A 14,837-nucleotide genomic window follows, 5' to 3' on the forward strand; every position below is an offset into this window, starting at 1 on the left:
CTTGAAGCAGAATGGGAACTAACTACACTCCGGTTAAAATGGCATCCACTTCTTCCTTTTTTTTTTTTTTTCTTTTTAAAAGATTTTATTTATTCATGAGACACAGAGAGTGACAGAGACATAGGCAGAGGGAGAAGCAGGCTCCCTTGAGGAGTCTGATAGGGGACTTGATCCTAGGCCCAGAGGATCACAACCTAAGCCAAAGACAGATGCTTGACCCCTGAGCCACCCACACACTCCTCCACTTTATTTTTTAAGGTTTTTAAAATCCTGCTTAAAAACTAAGATAGGGGAAGAAGGGAAAGTTCCTCCAGTACAAATCCATGTAATAAATGTAGAAGGAGCAACAGTTAGGAAAGTCACCATTTTGCAACTATCATAGTGATAAGTGTGTCATTAAACATCAGTGTATATTAAAGCCCCTTGGGTGAAAATTTGACAGTCTTAGAATATGCCTCCACAGATTACTATTGATCACAAAGGGAGGAAAGCAACTTTACAGGGGTCCAGACACTGTCATACCCAAGTGATTGAAGTTGAATATTGTCACTAATGAGACAGTTGTCATAGTGTGCCCTGTGATGTGATGCAGTAAGAAGTACACAACTTCACTTACGTAGTATTCCTGATGGAAATCCCTAATCTGAATCTATTTTTTTTTTAAAGGTCCTATTTATTTATTCATGAGAAACACAGAGAGAGAGAGAGGCAGAGACACAGGCAGAGGGAGAAGCAGGCTCCATGCAGGGAGCCGGACACGATTCCAGGTCTCCAGGATCACGCCCTGGACCGAAGGTGGCGCTAAACCGCTGAGCCACTGGGGCTGCCCCCTAATCTGAATCTAATCATGAGGTAAGGTTCAGAAAAACCCACACTGAGGAGAATTTTACAAACAACTAGCCTTATTCTTTAAAAAAAAAAAAATAATAATGTTAATGTCTTGAGGCGCCTATGTGGCTCAGTCAGTTGAGTGTCCCCCTCTTGGTTTCAGCTCAGGTCATGATCTCACGGGTCCTGGGATTGAGCCCCACCATGGGTTCCATGCTCCACTGGGGAGTCTGCTTAAAGATTCTCTTCCTCTGCCCCCCCTCCTTTCAAATAATTTTTTTTTTCAAATAATAGTTTTAAAAAGGAAAAAAAAAAAAGAAACTAGCAATGTCTTGAAAATAAAGCAAGGCAAAGGATCTATTCCAGGTTAAAGAATATTGAAGAAATATGAGAAATAAAGACCAGGCTTGATCCTGGATGGCATTCTGAATTGGGGAAAATTCACTATAAAGAATAGTTGGTGATATTTGAAGTGTGGCCTATATAATATATCCTGGTACCACATTGATGCAAAATTTCCTCCTGTGATCATTGTACTGTGGTTATGTGAGACAATATCCTTGTTTCTTAAGAGATACACACTGGAGTATTAAGGAATCACTGAAGTATTTAGGAGTCAAAAGTCTGAGAAACTTGGATTCATTTCCTACCACAGACATTGTCATAATCACTTCTTCAATTGTGAAATGGGAAGGCTGGCAAAAAGGAGGTAGGCATGTCAAAAAAAGAGGATAACTTTGTAGGAAATGAGTCCATAGGGGTAGGATAATGAGTGGATAGATACATCAGTAGAGGAGTACAGATTGGACTGTAGGAAATGTGAAAAGGGGGTAATGGGAGTTGGGTGGAGTCCTGGAAAGTCTTGCTTGTACCCAGGCTAAGGTGTTTAGACATTAGTCCAGAGGCCATAAGTAGTTGCTGAAAATTTCTGAGATATCTTTCCCTGGAAATATCTGACATGAACTGGAGATGTTAAAATTGACTGTATAGGATCCCAAGGCCGTTTTGAGAACAGATAGGAAGAAACAGATTGGACAGGTATAACTAAGTGAAGGTTGGAGGGAGGGTACAATAGTCAAGGATGACAAGTTTTGAACCAGGAAATATGAGAGAAAGATGACACCATAAAACTACACAAAGAAGATGAAAGAAGGTAAAGATCTATATAAATCCCTGCTAGTTGCAAAGGAGGAAAGAATATTTTGCCACCTAATTACATAAACCCATGCAATATGTTGAAACTAAAGATTTATAAGGTATTGTTTGGGACTAAAATGTTTTATTTTCATATAAGTGTTTTTACGTTTTGGTTCTGACTTACATGGGAAGGGGAACAGGTAGCCATATCCCAAGCACTTGAAGATTTCAGACTGTTTCTAAGTTTTCTTCAAGGAAAAAAATTATCAGCTATACTAAAAATATAGTCAGGGTAGTTAATAAGAGGTAGATTTAGGATATTAAATGCTGAAAATGGAGGCAACTCGCTGGCTTATTAGGAAAAGCATGTGACTCTTGGTCTCTGGGTCTTGAGTTTGAGTCCCATGTTTGGTGTAGAGATCAATAAATAAAAGAAACAAACTTTTAAAATGAGAGAACTGGGGGATCCCTGGGTGGCTCAGCGGTTTGGCTCCTGCCTTCGGCCCAGGGCGCGGTCCTGGAGACCTGGGATCGAGTCCCACGTTAGTCTCCCGGCATGGAGCCTGCTTCTCCCTCCTCCTGTGTCTCTGCCTCTCTCTCTCTCTCTCTCTCTCTCATAAATAAATAAATAAATAAATAAATAAATAAATAAATCTTTTTAAAAATTAGTTTTTCTTAAAAAAAAATAAAAAATAAAAAATGGTGAGAATGGGGCAGCCCGGGTGGCTCAGCGGTTTAGTGCCACCTTCAGCCCAGGGCGTGATCCTGGTGACCAGGGATCCAATCCTACATTGGGCTCCCCGCAGGGTGCCTGCTTCTCCCTCTGCCTGTGTCTCTGCCTCTTTCTCTCTCTCGGTCTCTCATGAATAAATAAATAAAATCTTTAAAAAAATTTTTAAAATAAGACAAGAATGAAAACTAAGTTATTTTGTGAAAAATAGCAGAACCCCAAGCAATTACTTCATCTCTTAATAATTTCATCATTGAATTTTTCTTCGAACATTAGAAAACTTAGGTGATTTCCACCAAGACACTGTGAAATATTTGTCAAAATAATAAACCAATAATTAGGGATGCCTGGGTGGCTCAGCAGTTGAGCATCTGCCTTTGGCTCAGGGCATGATCCTGAAGACCCGGGATTGAGTCCCACATCGGGCTCCCTGCATGGGCCTGCTTCTCTCTCTGCCTGTGTCTCTGCCTCTCTCTGTGTGTGTCTCTCAGGAATAAATAAATAACATCTTCAAAAAAAATAAAAATTATTAAAAAAAATAAACCAACAACTAACATATAAATAAGTACTATGCTTAAGAGCTTTATTAGGTGTAATGCTAAGAACTTTATGTTATCTCTTCCTCAACCTAAGAAATAAATACCATTATTATCTCCATTGTATAGATGAAAAGACTGAGGTTCAGAGAAGATAAATAGCCTGTACAAGACTACACAGCTGGTAAACGGTAGAGCTGGAATTCAAATCTAGAGTCCTAACTCTGAAGTCTATTCTCTTAACAATTACTGGAGAGAAACCATTATAGATAGTGTCCTATGGTAAAAACTAAAGAAGCCAATATTTTTTCATGGTATTTTGTGTAGGAGAAAATGTCAAATATCATTTTTTATCTCTTCATTTACCCATTTTTAAAAACCACTGGGGGACGCCTGGGTGGCTCAGTGGTTAAGCTTTTGCCTTAGGCTCAGGGTGTGATCCTGGAATCCCAGGATCAAGTCCCACATTAGGCTCCCTCCATGGAGTCTGCTTCTCCCTCTGCCTATGTCTCTGCTTCTCTCTCTCTCTCTCTCTGTCTCTGTCTCTTATGAATAAATAAATAAAATCTTTTTAAAAAATTGAGAATTTACATACATAAAATTTACCAACTGAACGTGGGTACAAGTGCATGATTTTTGAAATTCCAGTATGATTAACATATGGTTATATTAGTTTCAATGATGTGTATATGTATACGTATATATGCATATTTACATATTTATAGTGATTCAACAATTCCATACATTACTCAATACTCATCATAATCTTAATCCCCATCACCTATTTCATTCATTCCCCTACCCTACTCCCCACTGGTAACCATCAGTTTGTTCCCTAGAATTAAGAGTCTGTTTTTTTGGTCTCTTTTTCCTTTGTTCATTTTTTCTTGGTTTCTTAAATTCCCCATATGACTAAAATTGTATGGCATTTGTCTTTCTCCGAATGACTTATTTCACTTAGCATTATACCCCCCTTTTTTAAAATGTAGCCTCTTTCTCCTTCTGCATTCTCTCTATAGTATAATTTGTAGGAAATGTATTCATGACTCATCAGTGACTAATTTATATCACAACTTCGTGTTATTTGAGGTTACAGATCAAGAGCTATTATACTAGATGGAAGGTGGTAATAGTACTTCTATAAACAATCTGAGAAGTCTGTACAGGAAATAATGGTATACAAAGAATCTTGCACAACCAGGTTGCTCAATGACATGCATTTCTTATGATGCATATGTAAAGATAATTGCAGTCACTTATGAGGATAAAATAATATGAGGAAGGAATAAAACAAATATTACTAGTTACACAATTTCAGTGTGTAATACTGAGGAAAGGATAAATCATGAAGAGATAGAGAATAGCTGTAACTGAAAGTGAGATTAACACAAAGAATTTGACAGTAAGCAGAAGGAATCTTTCTGACAAGAACAGCAAGTCCGCTTTGTGGGGAACTTGGATACTATCTCAGAAGACAAATCTAGGGGGAAATCACACAGACACTCAATAGCTCTTTCACCCTTTGAATCTCTACTTAATTGTGTTAGCAATGTATTTTGAAAGAAGGGGGAGATCATAAAAAGCTTTAGCAATAGGGTGCCTGAGTGCCTCAGCGGTTGAGCATCTGCCTTCTGCTCAGGGCACCATCCTGGAGTCCTGGGATGAAGTCCCACATTGGCTCCCAGCATGGAGCCTGCTTCTCCCTCTGCCTTGTCTCTGCCTGTCTCTCTCTCTCTCTCTCTCTCTCTCTGTGTGTGTCTCTCATGAATAAATAAAATCTTTAACAACAACAACAACAACAACAACAACAAATTTCTTTAGAAATGTCCCTTTATCTCTAAACCCCCAAGATATGTGTTGGTAATCATCCTCCAAGCACATGGCCCACCTATATACATCTGAAGGGTCTCCTGACTCAGGTTTTATTAGATGGTAATAAGTGACCTTTTCCCAACAATAGCTAGCCCCCTCAAGGTCCTGGAAATCTTGCTTCCAAAATTCCTTAGAGAGTACACTATCCTCAAACCCCTCCCAACTCCCAGGTGTATAATCAGTCACCCCTCACAGGCCCCGGGCAGCAGCTCTTCCTGACCACGGGTCCTGCCCCATGGTTTAATAAAACCACCATTTTGCACCAAAGATGTCTCAAGAAATCTTTCTTGGAGGGAGACAGAACATAAAGACTCCTAACTCTGGGAAATGAACTAGGGGTGGTGGAAGGGGAGGAGGGCGGAGGGTGGGGGTGACTGGGTGACGGGCACTGAGTGGGGCACTTGACGGGATGAGCACTGGGTGTTATTCTGTATGTTGGCAAATTGAACACCAATAAAAAATAAATTTATTATTAAAAAAAAAGAATTCTTTCTTGGTCATTGGCTCCTGACCTCATCTCACTAAACCTCACTTATATTCCAAAACTACATCAGTACTACTTAGGTAATCTGCTTGATAGACCCCTGCCATTGCCTAAAGGAAAGTAATCTTGCAATAACCAACCTATTTTTTGCCTAGAATAACTTCCTTATTCTCTCTTCCTCTGGCTATAAAAGTCTCAGAGCTCCTTTGTGTCTCCTGGATCGGATGCTGCCCAATTCGAATAGATTTTTGCTCAAATAAATACCTAAAGTTTTTAATATCCTTTAGTTTATCTTTTAACAATGTTTATACTGGAACTCAAGCAATGTACAGTTTAGATATTTACGTTTTTTCGTAGTTAATGATAGGCATGCTAGAGTATGCATATCATGTCAAGTATACATATTCATAACATACAGTTAATGATATGCACACTGAAGTATTTTGGGGGAAGTGTACTAATGTCTGCAACTTTTTTTTTTTTTTTTTTTTACATTTTATTGATTCATTTGAAAGAGAAAGTAAGAGAGCCTGAGAGGAAGGAGGGGGAGAGGAAGAAGAAGAAGAAGACTCCCCACTGAGTAGGGAGCTCAGGATTAATCCTGAGCAAGGATTAATCCACAGGGCAGGATTAATCCCAGGACCCTGGGGGATCATGACCTGAGCAGAAGGCAGATGCTTAACTGACTGAGCCATGCAGGCACCTATTGTTTATTTGCTTGTTTGTTTTAATTTTTTTTTAATTTTTATTTATGATAGAGAGAGAGAGAGAGAGGCAGAGACACAGGCAGAGGGAGAAGCAGAGGGAGAAGCAGGCTCCATGCACCGGGAGCCCGATATGGGATTCGATCCCAGGTCTCCAGGATCGCGCCCCGGGCCAAACGCAGGCGCTAAACCGCTGCGCCACCCAGGGATCCCTGTTTTAATTTTTAACTAGGTTCCACACCCAGCGTGGAGCCCAATGTGGGGCTTGAATTCATGACACTGAGATCAAGATCTGAGCTGAGATTAATGGTCAGACACTTAACCAAGCCACCAGGAGCCCTTAATGTCTACAACTTTGCAATGTCTCAAAAAAAAAGACAAGTTAAAAAAAGAGAAGACAGGTTCATAGATATGTGATTAAAATATGTATAATAAAATGTGGTGGGTATATGGATACTCACTACATTTTTTAACTTTCTTGTCTGAAAATTTTTTTTTCTTTTTAAAGTTTTATTTAAGTAATCTTTTCATTTTTTACGTAATGTCTACTCCCCACATTAGGCTTGAATTATGACCCCAAGGTCAAGGGTCACATGCTCTTCAGACTGAACCAGCTAGGCACCCCTTGTCTGAAAAATAACTTAATAAAATATTGAAAAAAATTTATTTTATTTTTATTTTATTTTACTTTTAAATATTTTATTTATTTATTTATTTATTTATTTTTAAATAATATTTTTTATTTGTGTTCAATTTGTTAACATACAGAATAACACCCAGTGCTCATGCCGTCAAGTGCTCACCTCAGTCACCCCCACCCCCCGCCTACCTCCCAAGATTTTATTTATTTATTCATGAGAGACACAGAGAGAGAGAGGCAGAGACACAGGCAGAGGGAGAAGCGGGCTCCATGCAGGGCACCTGGCGTGGGACTCGATCCGGGGTCTCCAGGATCACACGCTAGGTTGTAGGCGGCGCTAAACTGCTGAGCCACCTGGGCTGCCCTGAAAAAAAATTTTAAACAGTATTTTTAAAAATAGGTAATCTCCATACTCCACAGGGGCTCAAATTCACAACCCCAAGATCAAGAGTTGCATGCTCTACTGACTGAGCCAGCTAGGCGCTCCAACTAGTTGAGTTTTTAAAATGCAAAATTCCAAAATTTCATCACAAAAGCATTTTGGATACACTTAATGTATATAATTCAGGCTACATTTTAATAAATATTAGTCCCCTTACCAAATATGATTATATATAATTTTTTTAAAAGATTTTATTTAAAAAAAAATAAAATATTTTATTTATTTATTCATGAGAGACACACACACACACACACACACACAGAGGCAGAGACACAGGCAGAGGGAGAAGCAGGCTCCAAGCAGGGAGCCCAACGTGGGACTCGATCCCAGGTCTCCAGGATCACGCCACAGGCTGAAGGTGGCGCTAAACCGCTGAGCCACCAGGGCTGCCCAATTACATATAATTTTTAAATATGTTGGAAATCCTACTTTTTTTTTCTTTGCAATCCTACTTTTTAATACATGAACAGGTTGCATCACTTGTTAAGAAAAATGTGAAATTTGTGTTTTAAGAATGTTAATAATTTAATATGAAGTATGTAGATTTTAAAATCTCTTTCTCTTATACTATACCCAAGGATGTTTATAAGATTGTATTGTGAGAACTGAGACATCTGTAGCCCATGGGTTATAATCACTTAGAATTACATCAATCAAAAAAAAAAAAAAAAGAATTACATAAATCACCATAATGACTCTACTATTGTTCCAGGAAATTCTTGCCCGTAAGTAGGCTGTCAGTACATAACTCATTAACTTTAAATTTTCCTGAAAATCCATTTATCTGAACAATAGGTTGCTCATCTGGGTAAAAAGTTTCCCTCTCAGGTACTGAGAAGTTGAACTCATCACTCAATTGGCAAATCCCCTTCTTTACCAAAAAAAGGAAACTCACCTGCTGTCAAGTCTGGTATCTTGCTCAGCCCACCAGTACTAAACTATTATACCATGCACTATGTCCAATCCCGGTGAGGTACCCACAAAAGAATCGAAAAGCCCACCTTAAACCACTCCAATCTAAACTTCAAAATCCTTGACCTTTTCTCTGAGACACTATTAAGACTTTGTCAAGATAGTATTCTCCCTTAATGTAGTAGATGGGAAACTTGGTTTTACTAAAACGGATTATTTTGCTGGTCTTTTTGCAAGGAGTTAGCATAGATAATCATAATGGACAGAGAGAGATTTCACAATGGACAAAGTTTGGAAAATGTGTATGACCCTGGAGTACTTGCAAGCCTCCACTTTACTCTCTTGACAGAAATTCACTGGCGCTATCAACAGATGAAATTAGGAATATAGAAAGCCAGGGATGCCTGGGTGGCTCAGCGGTTCAATGTCTGCCTTCAGCTCAGGGTATAATCCTGGAGTCCCAGGATCAAGTCCTGCATCGGGCTGCTTGCATGGAGCATGCTTCTCCCTCTGCCTGTGTCTCTGCCTCTCTCTCTGTCTCTGTCTCTCATGAATAAATAAATAAAATCTTAAAAAAAAAAAAGGAATATATAAAGCCAGAGAACAATAACAAGAAAAATACCTAAAGGAGGAAACTGTATAAAAATGAAGATGGTAAGAACTGTGGAACTTTCTTTTCCTGTGTTCATACAGACAACAAATAAGAATCTCTTAGTGAGTCAATATATTTAATTATTTAATTGGTATGTCATGTTATAATTTATATTACTTCACCGAATTGATTTTGAGATTGTGCTTTCCTATTTTGCACTTTCAGGTTCAGGACAAAGTTCTTAGCCCATATACAAAGCAAAGTTCCCTGTGGGCCTACCTCCAACCTGTGTATACATCTCCATTCAAACTTTTTTTTTGAAATTTTATTTATTTATTCATGAGAGACACACAGAGAGAGGCAGAGACACAGGCAGAGGGAGAAGCAGGCTCCATGCAGGAAGCCTGATCTGGGACTTGATCCTGGAACCCTGGGATTACACCCTGAGCCAAAGGCAGATGCTCAACCGCTGAGCCATCCAGGTGTCCCTCCATTCAAACTTTTTTTAAATTAAAAAAAATTTTTATAAGATTTACTATTTATTCATGAGACACAGAGAGAGAGACAGAGACATAGGCAGAGGGAGAAGCAGGCTCCCTGTGAGGAGCCTGATGCAGGACTCGATCCCAGGACCCCTGGGATCATGACCTGAGCCAAAGGCAGATGCTCAACCACTGAGCTGTCCCTCCATTCAAACTTTAAACTGCATTATTTTAAACTATTAAGTATTTAATATTTAAACTATTTAAACCATTATATACTTAAACTGGTAATTCCTCTGCATTGCTTCCTAAATTTGAAATCCCACTCTTCCAGGGATCCCTGGGTGGCGCAGCGGTTTGGCGCCTGCCTTTGGCCCAGGGCGCGATCCTGGAGACCCAGGATCGAATCCCACGTCGGGAGCCCGGTTTGTAGAGCCTGTTTCTCCCTCTGCCTACGTCTCTGCCTCTCTCTCTCTCTGTGACTATCATAAAAAAAAAAAAAAAAAAAAAAAAATCCCACTCTTCCTTTGGTCCTCACTGCCAATCCTCCACTCAACTCCTGACATTTACAACACAATTTGAAGGCTTTCCCCCCAAACCGTTGGGGTAGACTTCATTGTACCGGGTGGGTATCCCTATCATAGCACTCAAGTGCTGTATTGTTTTCATCCGTTTTTTTGTTTTTTGTTTTGTTTTGTTTTGTTTTGGATTTATTCATGAGACACAGACAGAGACAGAGACATAGGCAGAGGGAGAGGCAGGTTCCTTGCAGGGAGCGGGATGCAGACTCCATCCCCAGACTGGGATCCTGCCCTGAGCTGAAAGCCGATGCTCAACCACTGAACCACCCAGGCGTCCCTGTATTTATCTGTTTACAGGCAGGGCTAGTAAATTGAGTTTCCTGAGGACAAATTTAGTAACTTACATATATTTGAATTTCCCACAGTTCTACAGTAACAGGCACACTGTGGAGTTCAATAAATGTGTTGGACTCCACAGAAGGGTGAGGTGGGAGGACTGATGGATGGGCCAGAACACAAAACTTTAAAGCAAGAAACTTTGTAAACTGTGGAGACCACTGTCATTTAAGAGTTGCAGGTGGGCAGAAGCGCCATAGAGGCGAGTCATGGGATGGCAATGAGGTCATAGAACCATGACGCCAAGGTAAGTCATTCACAGTAACACTACACTTTATCTTCCAATACGCTTTACTCTTCAGAGTTCTTTTTCACAGCTTCCGGAGTCCAGCTCGCCGCCGAGGGACGAGCGCTGCGGGCCGGCCTCCCGGGTGCAGCCGCCAGCGCCCAAGCTCTGCTTTCTCACATCTGGCCAGGGAGGGAGGCTGCCAGGCACGCCATCTCTTCTGGACATAATGTGACGTGGGGAGATGATCTGCATTTCTTCTGATATAAGGCTACAGGGTATGAGTTCAAAAACAGGGGCTATCGTAGCCGAACCAACGACCGGGCTTCAGGGTCTAGCCGACCCCGAAAACCGCTCCCTCACTAAGGGCTCCGTTCCTCACCGTCCAGAGGAAGGCGCAACCGGAAGAGGCGGGGCTCCCGCCCGGACGCGGCGCTCCCGCCACCATGGCTTCTCGTGGGGTTGTAGGCATTTTCCTCCTCTCTGCTCTCCCCATCTTGTGTCTGGAGCTCCGGCGTGGGAGCCCTGATCTAGGTAAGTGTTGTCTTTTCCCTTCTGGCATTCACAGCCGCATAACTTTCCCATGAATGTTGTATCGAATTCCAGTCTCGCGGTCGCGTCTTCTTCGGCGTCCGGGACTACAATTCCCAGACTGCACCGCGCCCGTCTCTTCTGGCGCCGGGTCCGCAGCCCCTCTGAGGGAGGTCGACGACGGTCTTCGCGCAGGAGGCGTCCGTCTGGTTTCGCGTGCAAGGGGACGCAGGCTGGCGGGAAGCGCAGGACGCGCGTAGACGCTACTTTCAGATTGTCTTGAACGCTCACAAAGAAGTAGGGTGAGGTGATAGAGGCCTTCTAAGGAATATAAGGAAATGCTACGGAGCCAGAGTCCAAACATTCCAGACGAAAGGAATTGTGACCTGTTGGAGGAAAGGGCTGAAGACCACTGTTGATGGATCAGGGAGACTTAGGGGGAGAGTGGCTTGAGATGATAACATGTCACTGGGCATCTGTTACAAGCCTCGCTCTAAGTGCTGTTCATTATCTTATCCAATCTGTATTATAACTATGGGGGAGGGGGGTGGGGGTGTCTGTACTTAGTAGAATCCTCATCCTACGCTTGAGGAAACAAGACTTGGCGGAGGTTAAGCGCATCCCTAAGGCTTTGAGAGTCACTAGAGGACTGGCTGGCTCGTCTGTGGAGCGTGCGACTCTTGATCTCAGGCCGGGAGTTCAAGCTCCACAGTGGGCGAAGAGATTATTAGTCAGTCAGTGGATTCTGTGGAGAATGTGTGGAAAGGAGGCTGTAGTGGAAGCAGTGAAGCAAGTGAGGCTCTGAGTGAAGTAGGCAAGTAGTGATGATGGCCTAGACTAGGATGATAACTGATGAAAAAAATGTTCACAGATTTAGAATTTTTTTTTTTAAGATTTTTAAAAAATTTTTTATTTATTTATGATAGTCACACACAGAGAGAGAGAGAGGCAGAGACACAGGCAGAGGGAGAAGCAGGCTCCATGCACCAGGAGCCCGACGTGGGATTCGATCCGGGGTCTCCAGGATCGCGCCCTGGGCCAAACGCAGGCGCTGAACCGCTGGGCCACCCAGGAATCCCTTTTTTTTTTTTAAAGATTTTATTTATTCATGAGACACACACACACACAGGCAGAGACACAGGCAGAGGGAGAAGCAGGCTCCCTATAAGGAGCCCCCTGTAGGACTTGATCCCAGGACCCTGGTATCACGACCTGAGCCAAAGGCAGATAGATGCTCAGCCACTGAGCCACCAGGTGCCACAGATTTGGAATATTTACAAAGTAGAATCAACAGGATTTGTGGATGGATTAATGGGAGAGGAGGGATCAAGAATGACTAGAATGACTCCTACCTATGAAATTGAACAACCCTAAGTAGTTGGTTGTTGGAGTGATAAAGGGAAAACAGGAAAAATGGTGGACCTGTGGAGAATCAGTCCGTTTTTGGATATATTAGTGGTGGGTTTAACCTTCATGTTTCCCTCTTTATGTTGAATTTTTTTTTTATATTTTTAAAATTTATTCATGAGAGACACAGAGAGAGAGAGAGGCAGAGACACAGGCAGAGGGAGAAGCAGGCTCAATGCAGGGAGCCCAACGTGAGACTGGATCCTCCGTGTCTAGGATCAGGCCCTGGACTGAAGGCCGCGCTAAACCGCTGAACCACCCCGGCTGCCCTTTATGTTTAATTCTGAAGTAGAGACCACGATGGGACCTAGCTTTGTATATTTCTCTCTCCCCCACCCAGGAAGGAGTCAAATACTACAAGTGTTGATTGCCCTGCACATGGGCTCTTGAGAATAAGTATCCAAAAAATCGATTTAATTAAGTAATTTTTTACTTGAAAGATGTACACACAAATCTAGTTCTTTTATATTCCCATATGACATTTGCAAATTGCTTGCTTGTTAGAACACAAAAGCAGTATTATGGAACATAAATCCTATAACTTAGTGATTTCTCTAAATACCAATACTGTAGGTATTTTTTTTTTTTTTAAGATTTTATTTATTTATTCATGAAAGAGAGAGAGGCAGAGACATAGAGGGAGAAGCAGGCTCCCTGCGGAGAGCCGGATGCGGAACTCAGTCCCAGGACTCCAGGATCACGACCTGAGCTGAAGGCAGATGCTCAACCACCGAGCCACCCAGGGGTCCCCAGTATTGTCGGTATTAAATTACTTTTCTAATACCCTAGACTTAGTTAGGTGTTGTTTTGAACAACACTTAAATCAACAGCTAATGCTGGCAAAAATTGGAGGACTGTGAGGCAAAACAAGTATCTCTTCTCTAAACAACTTTAAATTGCTATTTTTGAAAAGGATAACATATATCGCTTTTCAGTTAAAAATGAAATATTTATGGGGCACCTGGCTAGCTCAGTCAAAAGAGTGTGTGACTCTTGATCTCCAAGTTGTGAATTTGAGCCCCACACTGGGTACAGAGATTACTTAAATAAAATTTTTTTAAAAATAAATTAATTTATTAAATTAAAAGAAATAAAATCTTTATCACAAGTGTAGTCAATGATACTTCAAGAAAGAAAGAAAGATTTAAGTCTGTATATATATTTTCTTCATTAATCTTAAATTGACTAATTACCAGCCCTGAATGTGATGGTTTTTCTGTACCTTTGCCTGGAAACTTTTAGAGCTACAAAACTAAAAACTCCTGGAGCATAGAAATTATTTTTAACCCAACTTTATTTTTGCTCCCTCACCATATAGCAAATTGTGTTACATGAAGTGCAGGTGCTTATTACACTTTTGCTCATTTGATTTTCATATATTTTTTTAAATTTTTATTTATTTACTTATGATAGTCATACAGAGAGAGAGAGAGAGAGAGAGAGAGAGGCAGAGACACAGGCAGAGGGAGAAGCAGGCTCCATGCACCGAGAGCCCGACGTGGTATTCGATCCCGGGTCTCCAGGATCGCGCCCTGGGCCAAAGGCAGGCGCCAAACTGCTGTGCCACCCAGGGATCCCAGATTTTCATATTTATTCTTAAAATGAGACAAAATACTGAATTTTTACTTTTTTCTAGGCAAACATGGATGTATATAGAAATTTTCTTTGCGGGGATCCCTGGGTGGCGCAGCGGTTTGGCGCCTGCCTTTGGCCCAGGGCGCGATCCTGGAGACCTGGGATCGAATCCCACGTCGGGCTCTCGGTGCATGGAGCCTGCTTCTCCCTCTGCCTGTGTCTCTGCCTCTCTCTCTCTCTGTGTGACTATCATAAATAAATAAAAATTTAAAAAAAAATTTTCTTTGCAAATGACTGAATTAATATTGAGGAATAGAGAAGTATACAGGAACATAATTTAACTATGAGAAATATGAATTTCGTGTTTCAGAATGACTTTTTTTTTTTAATTTTTATTTATTTATGATAGTCACAGAGAGAGAAAGAGAGGCAGAAAAAAAAAAAAAAAAAAAAAAGAGAGGCAGAGACACAGGCAGAGAGAAGCAGGCTCCATGCACCGGGAGCCCGACGTGGGAATCGATCCCGGGTCTCCAGGATCGCGCCCTAGGCCAAAGGCAGGCGCCAAACCGCTGCGCCACCCAGGGATCCCTCAGAATGACTTTTTAAATAGAATGAGAATTTGACAAGATGATATTGTCAAAATTTAATTCCCAATGGGATAATTTTATTTCCTCTGGACAGAGGGAAACCAGAATTTATGCGTTATTGATAGTCATAATGTTTATAATGTAGCCAGTCACTTGAATTATATTTCTGAGACAGAAGCTATTCTAAAATTGTTTTCTGAAAACTTGTTTTGGTAATGATATCTGCCATGAGTTT

General features: G+C 41.3%; 1 protein-coding gene across 5 annotated transcripts in view; it reads left to right on the forward strand.

Moving 5' to 3' along the window:
• UBXN8 (UBX domain protein 8) overlaps positions 1–14,837 on the forward strand; it is a 93,740-nt gene that overhangs the window by 50,553 nt on the left and 28,350 nt on the right. For all 5 annotated transcript variants that reach the window (XM_077849059.1, XM_077849061.1, XM_077849058.1 and 2 more), the window contains exon 3: positions 10,594–11,036. In XM_077849059.1, coding sequence (XP_077705185.1) covers positions 10,949–11,036 — 88 coding nt within the window. In that variant the 5' untranslated portion in view covers positions 10,594–10,948. The remainder of the gene's footprint in view (positions 1–10,593; positions 11,037–14,837) is intronic.

The sequence above is a fragment of the Canis aureus genome, chromosome 15 (assembly GCF_053574225.1).
Source record: "Canis aureus isolate CA01 chromosome 15, VMU_Caureus_v.1.0, whole genome shotgun sequence".
Taxonomy (NCBI): domain Eukaryota; kingdom Metazoa; phylum Chordata; class Mammalia; order Carnivora; family Canidae; genus Canis; species Canis aureus.